Source organism: Crotalus tigris, unplaced genomic scaffold (assembly GCF_016545835.1).
Source record: "Crotalus tigris isolate CLP2741 ecotype Arizona unplaced genomic scaffold, ASM1654583v1 scf7180000017744.3724543626:3957646, whole genome shotgun sequence".
Classification (NCBI taxonomy): domain Eukaryota; kingdom Metazoa; phylum Chordata; class Lepidosauria; order Squamata; family Viperidae; genus Crotalus; species Crotalus tigris.
In genome coordinates, this window is record NW_024096611.1 from 3,269,961 (window position 1) to 3,286,926 (window position 16,966).

At 34.6% G+C, this 16,966-nt stretch overlaps 1 protein-coding gene across 3 annotated transcripts in view; it reads right to left on the reverse strand.

Annotated features, from left to right (window-relative positions):
- Positions 1–16,966, reverse strand: part of LOC120306709 — a 42,964-nt gene that overhangs the window by 24,328 nt on the left and 1,670 nt on the right. The window contains exons 2-7 of one of the 3 annotated variants that reach the window (XM_039340398.1): positions 13,078–13,215; positions 11,425–11,474; positions 10,346–10,445; positions 8,331–8,419; positions 7,685–7,799; positions 3,621–3,740 (exon numbers count right to left, since the gene is read on the reverse strand). In XM_039340398.1, the coding sequence (XP_039196332.1) occupies positions 3,621–3,740; positions 7,685–7,799; positions 8,331–8,419; positions 10,346–10,445; positions 11,425–11,474; positions 13,078–13,215 (612 nt within the window). Of the gene's footprint in view, positions 1–3,620; positions 3,741–7,684; positions 7,800–8,330; positions 8,423–10,345; positions 10,446–11,424; positions 11,475–13,077; positions 13,216–16,966 lie in introns of all 3 variants that reach the window. The other 2 variants (XM_039340397.1, XM_039340399.1) reach the window with 2 other exon arrangements.

Sequence of the window (16,966 nt, forward strand, 5' to 3'; positions counted from 1 at the left end):
GCTACGAGAGGCGCAAAAAGCCATGGAAAGATACGTCTCAGCATTACAAGACAAGATAGAAAGACCTAACAAAACTACACAATATCATCAAGAGAGTAAAAGAATTGAAATGGAAATGGGATGGTCACATAGGAAGAAAATCTGATGGCAGGTGGACCAAAACAATCATAGAATGGGTCCCACTTGATAAAAAGCATCCGCAAAAGAGACCTAAAACAACATGGATCGGCGACATCAGCAAGTATTGCAGGCCCAATTGGCAAAAGAAAGCTTAGAACAGGGGTCCTCAACCTTGGCAACTTTAAGACTTGTGGACTTCAACTCCCAGAATTCCTCAGCCAGCTTAAAGTTGCCAAGATTGAGGACCCCTGGCTTAGAACCATATTGGTTGGAAACATGAGGAAGAGGCCTTCATCCTGCAATGGATAGACAATGGCTAAAGTGATGATACATTTGATAATTAGGCAGTGCAATAGCTGAGCTTGAAAAACAAGTTATCTTTCCTAAAACACATGTATTGTGCTTTATAAACATGTATAAAAATTATATATAGATATTTTAAAAAAAGAAAATTCACTCTTTTCCCTAGTGATCAATGCAAGCACTTTTATTAGTAATCAGCAAAACAGGAACTCAGCCAAAATAACTGTCGACATGCTTTCAAAAACACCACATCAAAACATGCAGGAGTACATATACAAAACACCTCTTTCCAAATTATTAAAGCAGTCACATTTTTGCAAGCCTCAAACAACTGCTTAGATATTACCATGGACTGTCTTTGCATGCATGTGCTCATTTAGTTATTTCAGTTCACTTTTTTCTAATAGCCCGTAGTTTTAACAAGGAATGTCATACTTAATGTAAAAGACCAGACTTACAGAATATGTATTTGAGAAAGTAGAAATATTACTAATTCTGTGCAATTCAGTTGAATCAGGATCATTTTGTGTGATTAGAGACAGTCCTTTGCTGATCAGTGATTTCATTTGAAAGAAGATAGGGGATTAAATATACCGTATTTACCATATACCATATAGTATATTTAATTCTATGGTGTGATATATTTATATACCATACATAAATATGGTATATTTAATTCTACTTTTCAAACAGTGAATGATTTTGCTTTGTAAAGAAAAAGAACAATAGACTTCAGATACACAGCCCACACTACTTAATTACACAGAATATTTAAAAACACATGATTCCCCATATATTGGAAGGCACACTGAATTACTTATTAGTAACAAAAACAACTATAAATTATACCTATATATCCTAATAATAAAATTAAAAACTGGGAGATAAAGTAATATACAGTAGTTTTTAGATACAATGTTTTAATAGAAAATCTCACTTAAATTGATTGTAATGCTAAATAAATGCATTATTACTTAGATTACTTTATTTAGTATGAAAGCTCCATAAATTTTAAGAGTAGACTCCGAGATGAAAAAACAAATGTTAGAATTACAAAGGTGTACTAAAAGAATGAATGTCACCCTTTTCCTATTTCTACAAGGTGACCTTTTCCCAAAGCTAATTAAAAATGTGAAATGTTCGCCAATATAAGCCTTCTATTTGTCATTGTCCCTAACATGGATATTATGACTGTCATAGCAAATGGCACTGTGGAAGTAGGGTTTAACAAGAAAGCTTGATGCACATATGTTAATATGCAATGCAAGCTCTTCTCAGCAGGTGCTCCATATGATGAAGTTAGTTTCATGAATAATTCAGCAAGGAAGCTTCTTTGCAGAGACACCTTTCTCAATGTTTTTCAAGCGAGATCAGTAGAAATCAGGAGCTGTCATTGCCAATTTGCTTCAGTCCAGGTTCTTAAAGTGACACTTTCAATACATTACTGAGATTGAAATGCACTTTTCTTCTTTTACATGTCAGCTATCAAAGACTGCTTTTGTTTTCCATACTTACCACTCCAAAATCAAGAACTGACATTTTGTGGATAATTAACAAAAACTGAGAGTTTGGAAAGCAATGCATCATTGCTTGTCTTAGTCACAAATGACTATCCCTGGCACGGGGGCTCATGGTACATTCAAATTTGATCCCTGAACTACTGCTACAGAGTTGTGATTCAGATCAAACTCCAGCTGCATAAGCATTTTTCTACTCTAAGCCAGAGCACAAATTAATTCTTCTTGATACTTATGGACTCAGAGCTAGGTGAAAGAAACAGCTATGAACAAAATACCCACCCTACAATGCATATGCTAGAATAGGGGTCCCCAATCCCCAGTACCGGTCCACGGCATGCCAGCAACTGGGCCACACAAACAAACAAAGCCCCATCTGTGGGATGCAGGCAGCACACAAAACCACGCACTCTCCAGTCCGTGGAAAAACCTTTCTCCATGGAACCGGTCCCTGGTGTCCCAAAGGTTGGGGACCTCTATGCTAGAGTATTCAGAACCACATGCAGAACAAATGTGTTGGCATCAGTGCATAATCCAGACTCTTTTAAAGAAAGTGCTTTTTCATTTTGTTTTAATTACATACGGTTTATATCACTGCTTATGAAAAAAATGCTTGCATAAGCAATTTCTTAGGAGATCTAATCCAAGTAATTATATCAGGTACATAATTTTGCCATTATATTAGAATGCTTTGATGTTAAAAAATGTTGATTCAATTTTAATGATTTTTTTTACAAAACCCAAATCATCAAGGATTTGGCATTACAACACAAAAGTAAAAAGAAAAAAATGTTTATTATTAATACTAATTGGCATACATATTTGAATATACAATAAATAATAAATGGGTAAGGAAATCATGCAAGCATGGCTTCTGGACTTTTTTCTAGGCTCTTTACCATTGGTGGCCATTTGTATGCATGCATTGTATTTCTTTAAAATGTAACAAAAAATGTCTGCTGTATTCACTCTCCTTAGGGTATATGTATATGTTGTTGTCTCTGTATGACCGTAGGTTCTAATAAGGCCAGGCGTGCGTGCATATCTATGTGCGCATGTGTGCGTTTGTGCATACACACACAAAGTTCTCATGTGGAAAGATACAAACAGGTTCCCTCTGTTTATATGTAAGTAAATATAATCAGTTTGCTGCATAAACATTGTATCTATGTGTTTGTGGGTGCTTCTCTACCCTCGTGTTGCATATCTGTGTGTGTTGGAGCAGTGAACACATATGTTCCACTCTAGGTCAAGTGACCAGAAGGAAGGGTGAATGGAGTAGTTAGCAGCATTCCATTGATATTGCTTAGATTTGTTTTATGCTGCTGAGAACGGCAACTATATACATTAGATAGATGATAGACAGAAACTCACTCACTCACTTAACTTTTTCTTTGATATGTGGCACTGGTAAAATTCTAAAATGTTTTTTTTTTACAGCTTCCTGACAAATCCAGCTTATTTCCACCCTGGTCTTTCTTTTGTCAACTAATGCTCGGCCAAATCTGTGTTATTTCCAGAGTTATTCTGTTGATAGACAGACAAATGGATAGTGTTGAGCCTTTTCACATTATTTCTTTCCAACATTTCATTGGGTTGAAAAGAATAAAATGACATTTACACAATGCAAAAACTAGCAAGCAACTAAAAATAATGACTTTCACGTTATTAAAGCCTTACCACGTATCTAAGATTTAAATTCTCTATTTTGCCATAACAAACATCCAAAAGGGTTATCGGCTGGACAGTAAGATTCCCTCCAAGTGTCCAAGGCAATGCAAGTTTTGACAGATCAGAAACCTGAAACACACAATACGATATATTAAAACAAGTATGTGTGCTTAATTAAATAAATAAACTATGATGGTTTAAACTGGCTGAATTAAATTATATTTAATTTAAAACTTAAATTTTAAGTTTATAAATATGTATAGCCTCTAAGAAAGTTTCCTTCTTTTAATTATCAAACTGCTTTACTTCATTAATGTAAAAAAATTGAAAGTTAAATTTGTATCTAGCTTCTTTAATCAAAATACCAAAACCAATTATTCTAACAGAAGTTTACCAATTAACCACTTCTACTTATCTAATTTCTTATTAACATCTAATTACCCTCACTTCAAAGTAATCAATCTGAAGCAGACCCAAATTGTTCTCTAGAATTTTTGGCTTCATTATTAGCTTTTTAATAAAGATAACAATAGCATTCATTCAGGAAATCATGTTTTTATTTTACCCCAAACTGTTTTTTTCTTTTATGTGCAAGAACTAGCTTTCTCAGAAACTAAATAATAGGGGAGCATATTCTGGAAGACCTTGGATACACTTATAAATATTAAGAAAGATGCAAACTCAACTGGAAAAGATTATATAACCCATACATTTGCCCTTTATGGGATGTTATCTAGGATCACTGTTTTCTATTGTTTACTTTTTGTGTCTAATTAATAAGTTTTATTGTTTGGTTGACTGCTTTCTGATGCATCACATATACTGATTTTAGTATCATTTGTTCTTTTTATATTTTATAAAGACTTGACACAAACACACAAACATATACACTTAATAAATGCTTTTCATTTTGCCTGAGGTATTCATGGTTTGTGCTGTTAGGAAGGGCAAAAAGTCACTTTATTTATTATTATTTGTTCATTTGTTTCCAGCTTTTACAATTATTTTTACAATTATTTTATTTTATACTTTGCAAAATTAAGTCTCCCACCCAAATTCAGGAATCAAGTTTTTTTTTATCAGTTCCATGCCAACTTCAAGTGCTTGACTTTTAACATGAAAATTTTGAAAGTCATCGTTATTTTTTTCTCTTTTAACAATACATATGTTTTATCTACAGCTTTATTCTTTAGGTGTTCAAAATATTAAATGAACATAAAAGGTAAAGAGACTCTTGGTCATGTTCAATTCTAAATGAATGATGGATGAATGAATGAATGAATGAACGAACGAACAAACCAACAAACAAACAAACAAACAAACATTCTTGTTCAGTATTTAGACAGAACCAAAGGGAGAAAAAAGGCAAGAACATATATTCAGATTATTCCTGTACATCAGAGCATGGTTCCACATTATATGCCATTGCCTGCTGGTTCATTTTGTATTGCAGTTGATCACTGATTTCCCATTCTTATACTAGTGCAATTGTTTAGAATTTTAAAATGCAGCAATAATACTGCAATTTATTTTAAGAACAAATAGTACAATAATGCAAAACTGCAAGTATTTGAATACATGGGGAGACAGAGACAGTTACAAAATATGGAAATGTTGAATGCCAATGGCTGCCAATGCCTAAAGACTTACTAATGAGGGTGGCACCAAGGCAATCGGAACATCTAATTCTTACACCTGAACCCCTTCTTTAATCTGCCATTTACACTTGAGTAAGGAACACTATATATAACTATGTATTTCTCAACAAGCAGCAAATTAGTTTTGAGTGAATAGTTTTAGTCTAGGAATCAGCACCATTATAGCACTGATGAGAAGTCATATTAATTAGTTATTCATATTCTCCATTATAACAATATAAATAGAGTGTCAACGCTGTTCATATAGGATATTATTGCTTTGACAAAATATACAGAACTGTCTGGTATTTTTAGAGTTAATTCAGATGACAGAGAACGGGAGGAGACATAAGGAAAGCCCAGGAAAAGGAACGGAAGTGAATCTTTGCCCTCCGGGCTAATTGGAAGATGTGACTTATGACTACAAAATAAGGGAGGGGTTTAGCAAGAAAAGTTAGATGCAAGCAAGGGGAATTCAGATTCTGGCATAAACCATACATGAAGTGCCGTCGATCTGTTACACTGATAATAAAGGCTTTTAGGGTAAATCTTGCCTGGAAGTTCTTTGAAGTGCTTCATTAGTCGGAACAATGACATAGAGTTGAAAATGAAGTCTACTAATATATTAGTTGGTGATGTTAACATGGGAACCAGATTCTACAACAATCCCAGTGGTCCACTTTGCCTAGGCTTTTCAACCAGTGGTACGGGTACCACCTGTGGTACATTGGCACCTGGCAGGAGGTACGCGACCATCCTAGAAAAGTGGTAGCAAGGGAGGGGAATGAGCTGAACCAGTGGCACAACCGAACAAGCCTGAGCGAGAGATGGCTGGAGCTGTAGGGCTGTCAGGGCTCAGTGGAAGCACCAGGATCAACGCCAGGCTCCAGCTGGAGCTCGGTGCTGATCCTGGTGCTTCTGCTGAGCCCAGAAAAAGCGCCAATCAGCTGGAATGTTGCAGCATCTCCAGAGTCTTGTGATTTACATTTAGATGCTTGACAATGATTCATATTTATGACGGTCACAGTGTCCCAGGGTCATGTGAAGTGACCAAAACCTGCTGCAACCACCCAGCAGATGGGGGAATAAAAACCAAACACCTTCCCACCCCACCCCCACTGCCAATCCTCAACAGAAATGCTCACAACAATGAAAACCTCGGACAGGGGGAAGAGTGCCACTGGGTGGGCAGGCAGGTGTCTTGCTCAGCTGTGGCTTGGGGGCACTTTTTTCAGGGCCATTGTAACTTCGAACAGTCACTAAGAGAACTGTTGTAAGTCGAGAACTACCTGTACTTTATCACTTTTTTCCGTTTTTTTTTTTGGGTCATCAAGTTTTTGACACCTTGCTAAGCAACTGGTGGTACTCGGATATTGACATATCCTAAAAGTGGTACAATGGGTGAAAAGGTTGAAAAGCTCTGCACTTTGCTATACATTTTCACCACCAATAAGTACACATGATTGCAGCATGAGAGCATTGTAAGGCTATAATGGAACATAAACAGTTCTTTATATATGGTACTATATGTGAGAGACTATTTAGATTATAAAATGCCCTAATATGGCAAGCTAGGTACACGCAAGTCTAGTTTATAATGTTGATTTTCAAGCACAAGCCCAACGTCATCATCTGATGGATTTTGAGCACTGCTGCACATAACCTGACAATCTTGTATGTTGTGGCAAGATTAATATCCAATATTGATTCCTTGGATTTGTTGCTTGTTGCTTGGAATCCTGGCCTCAGTCTATATTAAACCTATGATTATGTTTACTGGTGCCATCTTAACATATTGATAAAAATGACTCTTCTAATAATTCTTCCTGAGTCCACATATCACTGAACTATGGGAGGCATCCATCTTTCTATCTTGCTCGCTTGATCTTTTACACTAGTATCTACATTGGCATTTATATCTTGGCTAGGGCTTTTGCTTTAAGCAAAATGAAAATGTGTTTTTCAAATCCCTGAAGAGATATGATGAAGAACCATAGACAAACCATTGCTATGGCAGCTTGATACCACAGCTTTGATAAAAATTTATGAACTCATCAAGTTATATAATACAGTAACAGGAAATTTCTCCCAGCATAAATAAAATTTGCATTCTTACACGATATGAAAATTTTTAAACTTTTGAAAAAGCAACATAATTATTCGCAGTTAAAATATATAACTTTTCAGTGTATTCTTCTCGTCCTATTTGTAACCTTTTAATCAGCTAACTAAAGTCAAATGGCAGCCTTGACTGCATGGGTGAAAAACCTGCCTTCTTTTTACATCAATACAATGTGTTGCACTTGTATAAGAAAATTTGATCACACAAATTCAACCACCATCTTGACGTTTTTAACCAATCTAGTGGATGCCGCTGGTCCATTAGTTGAAAAGAATTCTTCATATAAATAGATTCCTCATACATTCAAAACTCACCTGCTGATGTCTCTGCAGTTTGTACCTCATTTTCTGGCACATCTCAATTATTTGAAGAAGTTCTGGATGTGGAATGATTGCTTTTGATGCAGTTCCTTCAGTGCTAAGGAAAGAGCTATACAATAATCATTGTATTGCATTAGAACTCTTAATACTTTTCATATAATATTTTTCATAGCTAGATAGCATAAATCTGTACTTTTAAAATTTGAGAGATAAAATACAATAATGTTTTTCTTATAAAATTGATTCTGAAATAATGAAGATGTTCACTAAAAACAGTGAAAGTTCCACTTATATGTTGCCAAAGAAAAACCAACATAAATATTACAGATTATGAAAACATATTTGAAAACACATAATTTAAATTCTATTTGATTCACTGTAATAATTAGGAATCATACTAAACAAATGATGAATGGATTCCATTAGTCCTTTCTGTTTTAGGACACAACTTAAAATGTATGAACCTCTATAATAACATGTTACCTACTGTGTTTGTTTTCTAAGACAAACATGCATGTCTATTTTTTTAAAAGAAGCCTGTCCCCTTCTTTTAATATTCAATACACATAAGCCTGTAACAAGCACTTTCATATCTATTTCATTTCAAATAGTGGTGATATACTGTCTTTCCACTGCTTACCTAACTTTGTCAATAACAGCTTCTAAAGATGTGTTTAACTCCAACATAAAAACAGCTTGGGAATTTAATCCTTCTGTAAGCAGCACCACCTGCTTACAGGGGAAAAAACATACAGAGAATCACTTCTAAAAGCATTTCTGCTCTTTTGTCTCTGAGCAAACTTTTTTTTTGTAAGAAACTGAAAAGAACATTCTCTCATGACATCTGTGAATAGAAGAAAAACATGAGGTTTAAATGGGCACAGTGCTGCATCAGTCATACAATCTCAAGAATAAAAACTATCTGTGGTGGCGCAGTGGTTAGAATGCAGTACTGCAGGCTAACTCACTGCTCACTCCAGGAGTTTGATTCTGACCAGCTGAAGATTGACTCAGACTTCCCTCCTTCCAAGGTCGGTAACATGAGGATCCAGATTGTCGGGGGCAATATGCTGACTCTGTAAACCATTTACAGAGTAAACCATTTATAGAGTGCTGTAAAGCACTATGCAGTGGTATATAAGTCTACGTGTTATTGTTATTGCTATCTTCAGCTCTAGATCCTTCCACATATCCAGACTTTACTTCCCCAATTCCCCAAATAGGGTGGCTATTGCTGGCACTGTGGGCATTTTTAAATACATGCTGATACAGGGCATTGGTGCACACATAGTGTGCATACACTAACAATCAACACTGAGCTACTGTAATAGTTTTTGCTTTTATACAATCTCAATAGTTTTAACAATGCATTTGTATGTTTAATATATTACAGATACTCCTTGACTTATGATCATAATTGAGCTGGGAATTTTGGTTGTAAGTCATTGAAATCAGTAAGCAAGGTTTCCACATGATTGCTTTGCTCAATTCTACCTTAGGGGTAGGGGAGGGTCTGGGAGCCCCAGTATCACTGGCATGCAGAAACCTGTGGGCCAGGAGGTGTCAACCAGCTAGACCACCCAGCATGTGGACCCTTTCCCTGCACCACCACATTGGATCCGCTTATATTTCCATCTCCTTGCTCCATTCTGATGTAGGCCCCATTCTCGCAATGGTTTGGAAGGCTCCTTCTCCAAATTACACAATTTGGCGTTTATAAAAAGTTAGCAAAGCCGGCATTCTGAAACGCTGTGGTTCAGAGCCTGTAGTGTTTTTTCCTCTGGAATCCACCTCTTTCACTAGTGTCCTTCTTTTCTCCGGAGGAGAAAATGCTACTGAAGGTGGCATTCTGAAAGGCTCTACTCAGAGCCTTTCACAATGCCAGCTTCACTCCACCAGACCTGAGGACCTGCATTGTGCAGGAGTTTTTCCCCTTCCTGCACGGAGAGAAGGAGAAATCCCTTTGCAGATTGGGAAATGGACTTCAAATCCTCCAGAAGCTTCCCCAGAAGCCAGCAGAGAAGATTACAAATTGTGATCACATGATTGCAGAGCACTTGGCAACCAGTCATAAATGAAAACAGGTTGCCAGGTGCCCAAAATGGAGTCATGTGACCAAGGGGAGGGCAACATGTTTTGTGATGACCAGAAATGCTTTACGGGTCATAAAACATCCATTCCATGATTGCAAACGGTCATTAAATTACTAGTTGTAAGTTGAGGAGTACCTATAGTACATACACACACCTCTGCATAAAGCCCAGCTTAACACATTTATTTACTTATTTATATTTCCTATTTCTCAACTATCATACTATCCATTCATAGATCCATATGAATGCTAATTTCCCCATAGGAGCTGTTTTTTTTAAAAAAAAAAATAGCCGTTTGTTTACAGATTCCCATATAGTTGAAAGCAGTCTTCTGTTTTATCATGTGTTTAATTGCTTTGCTCCGCTCAACACCTACCACCTCACTCCATCCAGTGTAAACTTACAGCAGCAATGACCCAACACAGCCCTGCTGTTTTACTGGTTAGGTGGAAGAAATGCTGATGAGGAGGTATTAAAAAGCTCAGCAGCAGCACTTAAAGCAGCTTTCAAATCTTTTATATAAAATTAACTGCAGGTGTTTCACAAAGATATATAGTATTACCTGCCTTTCCAGCTGTAGTGCTTGAGCCTTTAAAAAACTGGTCCGTCTTTCATCAAAACATTTGTTCTTTCCTTCTTCTATAAGCTGTTCATATTGGTTTCTAAAATATAAAATATATTTCTTAAAATAATTTGAAAGCTCACATAAGGCTTTACTGACCTTTAGTATTATAATTACAATTTTTGGATCAATTTTAATGGATGTGTTAAAAGTGATGTAAAAAGCATCACTTTTAACTTTTAACACATCCATTAAAATTGATCCAAAAATTGTGGTTATATTACATGTTTATTATTGGGTTTTCTTTGAGTTGATCATTCAAAAACCGTACTACTTTTTTTTTTAAAGTTGTCTACATTTTCTTGTACTAAAAATAAGTAATTGTCTTGTGCAACCTAGACTTTCTTTAAAAACCTGCTAGTATCATTTCCTAGTGGGAGTAAACTTCCCTCATGTCTGGGGAAGACATGAGCTATTATATGGAAGATACGGAAGGTTCAAGGTGATTTTATCAGCTTTGTCCTAGAATGGAGAACAGAAGTTCTTTAGGATATACACTGGTCTCCAAGCAGAAATGCCAATTACATCAATAATCAATTGCTATTTAATTATCAGTTTTAAGAATTGCTAGACATTTGTTTAGCTAGGGGAAAGATAGGAAAAAATTACACCAGTCGCAATGGTTGTTAAGAATGAACTGCATCCCCATGTTGATAGAGAACATCCCCATATTCTTTAAACAGCTTCATTCTAATGCAGGCATGTCAAACTTGCGACATCATGTGATGTTGTGTGATGTATCAGGACTTTTTCCCCATTGCCGGTAATGGGGTGAGCGCAGTTTCGGTGTGACACATCTGGCCCGCAGGCCGGCAGTTTGACATGCCTGTTCTAATGTGTAGTAAAGATTCTTATCTGAGTCTTTTTAAGTAATTATCTAATAAATCCCTAGTTCAAACTAGGCAACCTAACAATTTCACTCTCTTGATTTCTCAGAATCTTCTACCTAATTTCAACATCTACAGTTTTCAATATATCAAATCAGTTTTGATTTATATAGAGATAATATGTAGCAGTACCTTAAGTCTTTCAATTCATTCTTTATTTTTATATTTTCTTCCTGCAGTTTCTAAAAAAACAAAGCCCAAAGAAGTATAGATAAATTAAAACTGATGAAAAAGAACTCTATTTATAAAACGTTTAATTTTTCTACTCAGACTCTAATGTTTCAAATCTAGGCACACTGAATTATAACATCATCTTGAAGTACAACCATAAGCAAACAGATTTCACTAAAAAGAAATGCTCAAAAATAGGAATATACTATTGGAAGTAATTTGTCTTCTTAATGTTTGTTTAACATATTTTGTAATTCCTAGCAAAATGCTTATTAGAGAAATCTTAGTTAATATCATAAATTATTCCCTCAGAAATTATAGGATGTCTCCTTTTTTGAAAGAGGCAATTCTTACACCTCAGGCAAGTAGACAAATCTCTAACTTCCCATAATTGGAAAAAATGATTGAATAGTGCTCACTATCTCAAATGTCATACCGGTAGATTATCATAACCAACTCAAAATTAGCTTCAAAGTTAAGACTGGTTAGTTATAAGCAATCTGTTTTTTCTTAATCTTTCATCATCTTTTGCTACCATAAACAATGATATTCTAGATTTCTAGACTTTTTTGCTGTGTTCAATTCCAGCTTTTCAGAGATATTTAGAAAGTGTTTGCTTAGATAATACAACTGCATGAAACAGCAGCTATTACATGGTCTCCAATTCTGTATTCAGTACTTTTTAATATTTACAGGAAATCAAAGGGAGATCATCAGGCTGTACTAATAACATGCAAATCTATTACTCTGTAAAATCATCAAGCCATAGTTACTCCAATGCTTGTTTGATCCAGAATAGAGCATCCATCATTCTTTGCAGTTACGCATAACAGAAATAAATATACTGTTTGGGCCTGTTTTTGAATCCAGAACTGCTAAACTGAGGGACCAACTCTTACTAAAAAGCCTTGTTCTTTTTTTTAAAAAAGCCTTACAATATATGTTTAGAAGATTTTTTAGCTATTTTTTAAAACTTTTTTTCCTCCTTCTGTTCTCCTTTTGTTTAACTGTGTCCAGTTCTCAGAGATTGGCAAGGCTTTTCAGAAATTGTTTGCCATTGCCTCCTTTGCAGGACTGAGAGAAAGTGACTGGCTGAAGGTCAACCAGATGGCTTTGTGCCTGAGTGGGACTAGAAGAGTTTCCAGGTTGCTAGCCTGATGCCTTAATCATTATGTCAAACCGGCTCTCCCATCTTTTTTTAATTTATAATTAATTTATTGCAATTTTATATTTGTACTGTAATCCGTGTCAATTTATATTTCAAAGTATTAAAAAGTTTAAAAGAAATAAGGAAATAGCTGCTTTTTTAATGTTAAATAAAATTTATAAATTCAGATTCTTCAGAGAGGACATGTACTTTCTTATTTTAAAAAACTCTATTACTTATGTAATCAGCTGGATTTCTGAATGGATTGCAATGGTCTGTCTCTTTCACGCTTATCTCAAATTCTGTAGTGATAAAACAATGTAGAAGTAGAAAGTTCCAAGCATGAAAAATAAAAATGTCAGTTCCTATGTTCAATATAAAAATAGCACAGTAACTTGGTTGAATAGCAAGTCTTATTGTAACCCCCTTTAAACTCTGTACACAATTAAATACAACTTTTTTTTAACCTTGTAGTCATTCACGTTCTTATGGAGGATGTAATGTTCATTGTTGTGCTCATCTTCTCTAAGCAGCCAATTATCATGATATGCCGAACACAGAGGCAGATGATTGCTTGCAGGGTCCTTCAGTTTGGGCTTTCCAACCTATAGCACAAAACCACACCCAAAAGAAATGAAGAAAATGTAAAAAAAATGGATTTACACAAACAGACATTAACGGGAAAAAGCAATTTAAAAAGCAGGCAAGGTGTAATAACATAAACATTAATGTTTTATAATTTTTTAATTCTTCAGATTTCAAATTAATCTCATGCCTCAAATTAAAAGAAACTGCTTATAACTAAGTGATTTCTCCTTATAAGATCTTTAAAACTTTTAAGAAATATGTAAAGATTACTGTTTGTTACCACATTGTATCAATTAAGCACTTAGCAATAGCACTTAGACTTATATACCACTCCATAGTGCTTTACAGCATTCTCTGAGCAGTTTACAAATGTCAGCATATTGCCCCAAACAATCTGGGTCCTCATTTTACCAATCTTGGAAGGATGGAAGACTGAATCAACCTTGAACAGGTCAGGATCAAACTCCTGGATGTGGGCAGAATTAGCCTGCAATATTGATTTCTAATCACTGGGTCATCACAGCTCTTTAAGGTATATATACTGTATGTCCATTATTCTGAATGCATAAAATAGCCATTGTTTGCTTAAAATACACCATTTTTTTAAAAAAAATGCCATTGTTACACGTTATTTATCTGACCAATAGTTAAAATGTGTTTAGTAGTGAGTAGGTTTCCCTGGGGAAACTTTTCTTTATTTATAATTGCATCAAGATATACCATTTTGTGGCTTTGCAATATAGTTTTTCAAATGGCATTGATACAACTTAAATAATACAATCTATTGCTGAAAATATCAATCAAGTTCAAAAAATTGAGTTGCCACCACAAAAATGGTTGTATCTTCTTTAGCTATATTTTTTCTATTAATTTCCTTTTTAGTATCATAACAGTTTATATCTCAGCCTTTGTTTTATTCTATTCCACATTACATGAATTACAATGAGAAGCCTTTATGCTTAGGATATCAGTTTCAAATATGTGCTGCCCACACACTCACACACATAAAAAACAGTCGTTTAGTGGGTTTATTAATATTATTAATATTCCCCAGCAATTCCCTTCTCAGACACCTGCTTGGAGCCATTGACCAATTCCCCTCCAGACTTGGGGAGTTCATCCTTCTCTGAGCTGACTTCTGGAGAGGTACCTGGGGAAGTGTCCAGAGGAATCATTACAAAATATGACTTTTTAAAGGCATTTTGATCCACAAAATGAATATTAAAATAATAGATATTATTTATTATTGTTACATTGTATTTCTAAAGAAAGGAATTTCCAAACATCATAATATAATTCATATAGGAAACTTCATTATATGCCTGTCAAATCTCAGAACAAACTAGTCCTTTTCACCTAGCTTTATAAAATAAATTAGAAACATAGCTTTGAGCCAGATCCTTAAAATATTGAGATTTAAATGCCTTACTCCACACTTAAGAGTAAGATTACAAAATTTCACTAAAAATTGCCAGTTCTTTTCATATGACTCAATTTTTATATTGAAAGAAAGGAAAATCACCTAAATCAGTGGGACTTCTAAATAAGCACACTTAAACTCTAATGTACAAACAATACATTTGACTCTGTTGTAGGTAATGATGAGGAATGATTACTGACTTCAATGAGCAAGGCTATATTAACCACCATACCAAATGAATTCAAAATGAGCCTTGCAGCATAATTGTATAATTGCTTTCTCATGTGAAGCATATTACATCTATCTAATTCTGTCTAAAGTCTTCATTTTTAAATTTGAGCATGCAACTTGAGAAATAGGTAAACAGCAGCCATATGTCCTACTTTGCAAAAACTGTGAATAACGTTTTCTATTACGTACATGAAAACAGTGTGCTCCTTGCTGCAAGATTTCAGAGATGGAACAGGATTAGGTTGAGCAAGGGAGGCTATACATGTGCATTAATCTACCGGGGCAGTAAATGTTACAGGTATTCCTCCACTTACAACCATTCATTTAACAAGATACAATGATCTCAGAAAAAGTACCTTACAATCTGTACTTACACTTATGACTGTCACACCCCTATGTTTGGATGATCACAATTCATGTGATTGGCAACCAGTTTACATTTGCAACTGGCTGCTGTATCCTATGGTCATGTCATCACAATTTGCAACCTGTTTTGCCAGTTTCTGGCAAAACAAACCCCATTGGGGAAACTGCTTCATTTAATGACCACATGATTCACTTAATGATCATGTGATTCACTTACTGATGATGTATTTTACAATCAGAATACAAATAGAAGTTTTACTTATAATTACTTGGACAGTATATGTACTTGTCTGCACCAGGATGTAAGCCCAAGTTTCAGATCCACTATACAATGCCCATCAAAAAGGCAGGGCAGGGCAGGGCAGGAGTGCTCCAATAATCACATGAAACTCACAACTATAATTTTATGTGAATATACACAAGTTGTCTTACAAAGCAAAATACATTTTAGTCTATATTTAATTAGTCAGTTTAAAGCATTTTCCCAATAGTAACCTCATTTGATATTTTTAAAAGCACAGCATTTGAACTTGCTGTCAGAAATGCAGTATTTTTTTAAATTATTTCTTCTAACAAAATCCCAGATCAATTTTGTCTGTTGTATTACTACCATATCTTTTATAGAAAAGTAATGTGCTGCCCTCTAGAGGCATAAAAAACTTTTATTGATGCTGAGAAAATTGCAGAATGACCAATTTCTCTTTCCTAAAAAACGAAGATAACACAAAATACTTAAAGAATATATTATTTTTTTTCCAAACACCAAAACAGGTCAACTGAATTAAAATTTTCTTTCAAATCCATCTGGTAAATTCGCAAGATTCATTTTTCTCACCATGTATATGTATATATCTGAACTACTGTGTTTTTTTCTCTGGGCCATTATATGTGGGTATATTCATTCTTTCTTTCTTTCTTTTTTTCTTTCTTTCTTTCTTTCTTTCTTTCTTTCTTTTATTTTTATTGTCATGTTCATGCAGTATATATTGGAGGTGGTTATCCTTTGAGAGCTATATGCAACGAAATCTCATTTTAATGTATATTGATTAGTGTACATTTAAAGTGGCAATAAAGTTATTATTCTGTTCTATTCTATTCTAAATATCATTATAAGTATACTGCATTAGTTTTCTTCTACAAAATTTAAGAAAAGCAAACTTATGACAAAATAATTGTAGATAGAACTTTTTGCATTTTTATGTGATTCTGACGTTTGGAAGCACATTTAGAAAGCTGGTAAAATATCAAGGAGCCATCAGTACAATAAATGCCACAAACCATCTTTGCTTGTATAAGAGCTGAGATTGCCTTCAGGAAGGAATAACACAGTGTAATAAAGTTGCTAAGAAATTTTTTTACTGCCAACATATTTAAAGCAACATAAACGTAAACTACGCATGAACATCACTGAATGGATAATATTGGAATCAGACAGATTGTCTAATCCAACATAGAAAAGTACAGTCAGTTAGGATATTATAAAGTACAAATTTTGAAAGTCTATGAATTATTCATGTCAAATATCCTGGTTAAGCTTACAATCTGTAAATCATATAAACTTGCTTTATTAGGGAGATGGGTATTAAATAAATAAACAAACAAATGCAAATGTGCAAGCAAGATGGGACCTGGAGAGCATACAGTCAGAATATAAAATATATTTTTAAAAATTGTTTAATTTATCAGAATTTTAGATAATAAATGGATTACAACCAGCGCCAGGGAAAACTGTTTTTTCTACTATAAATTTA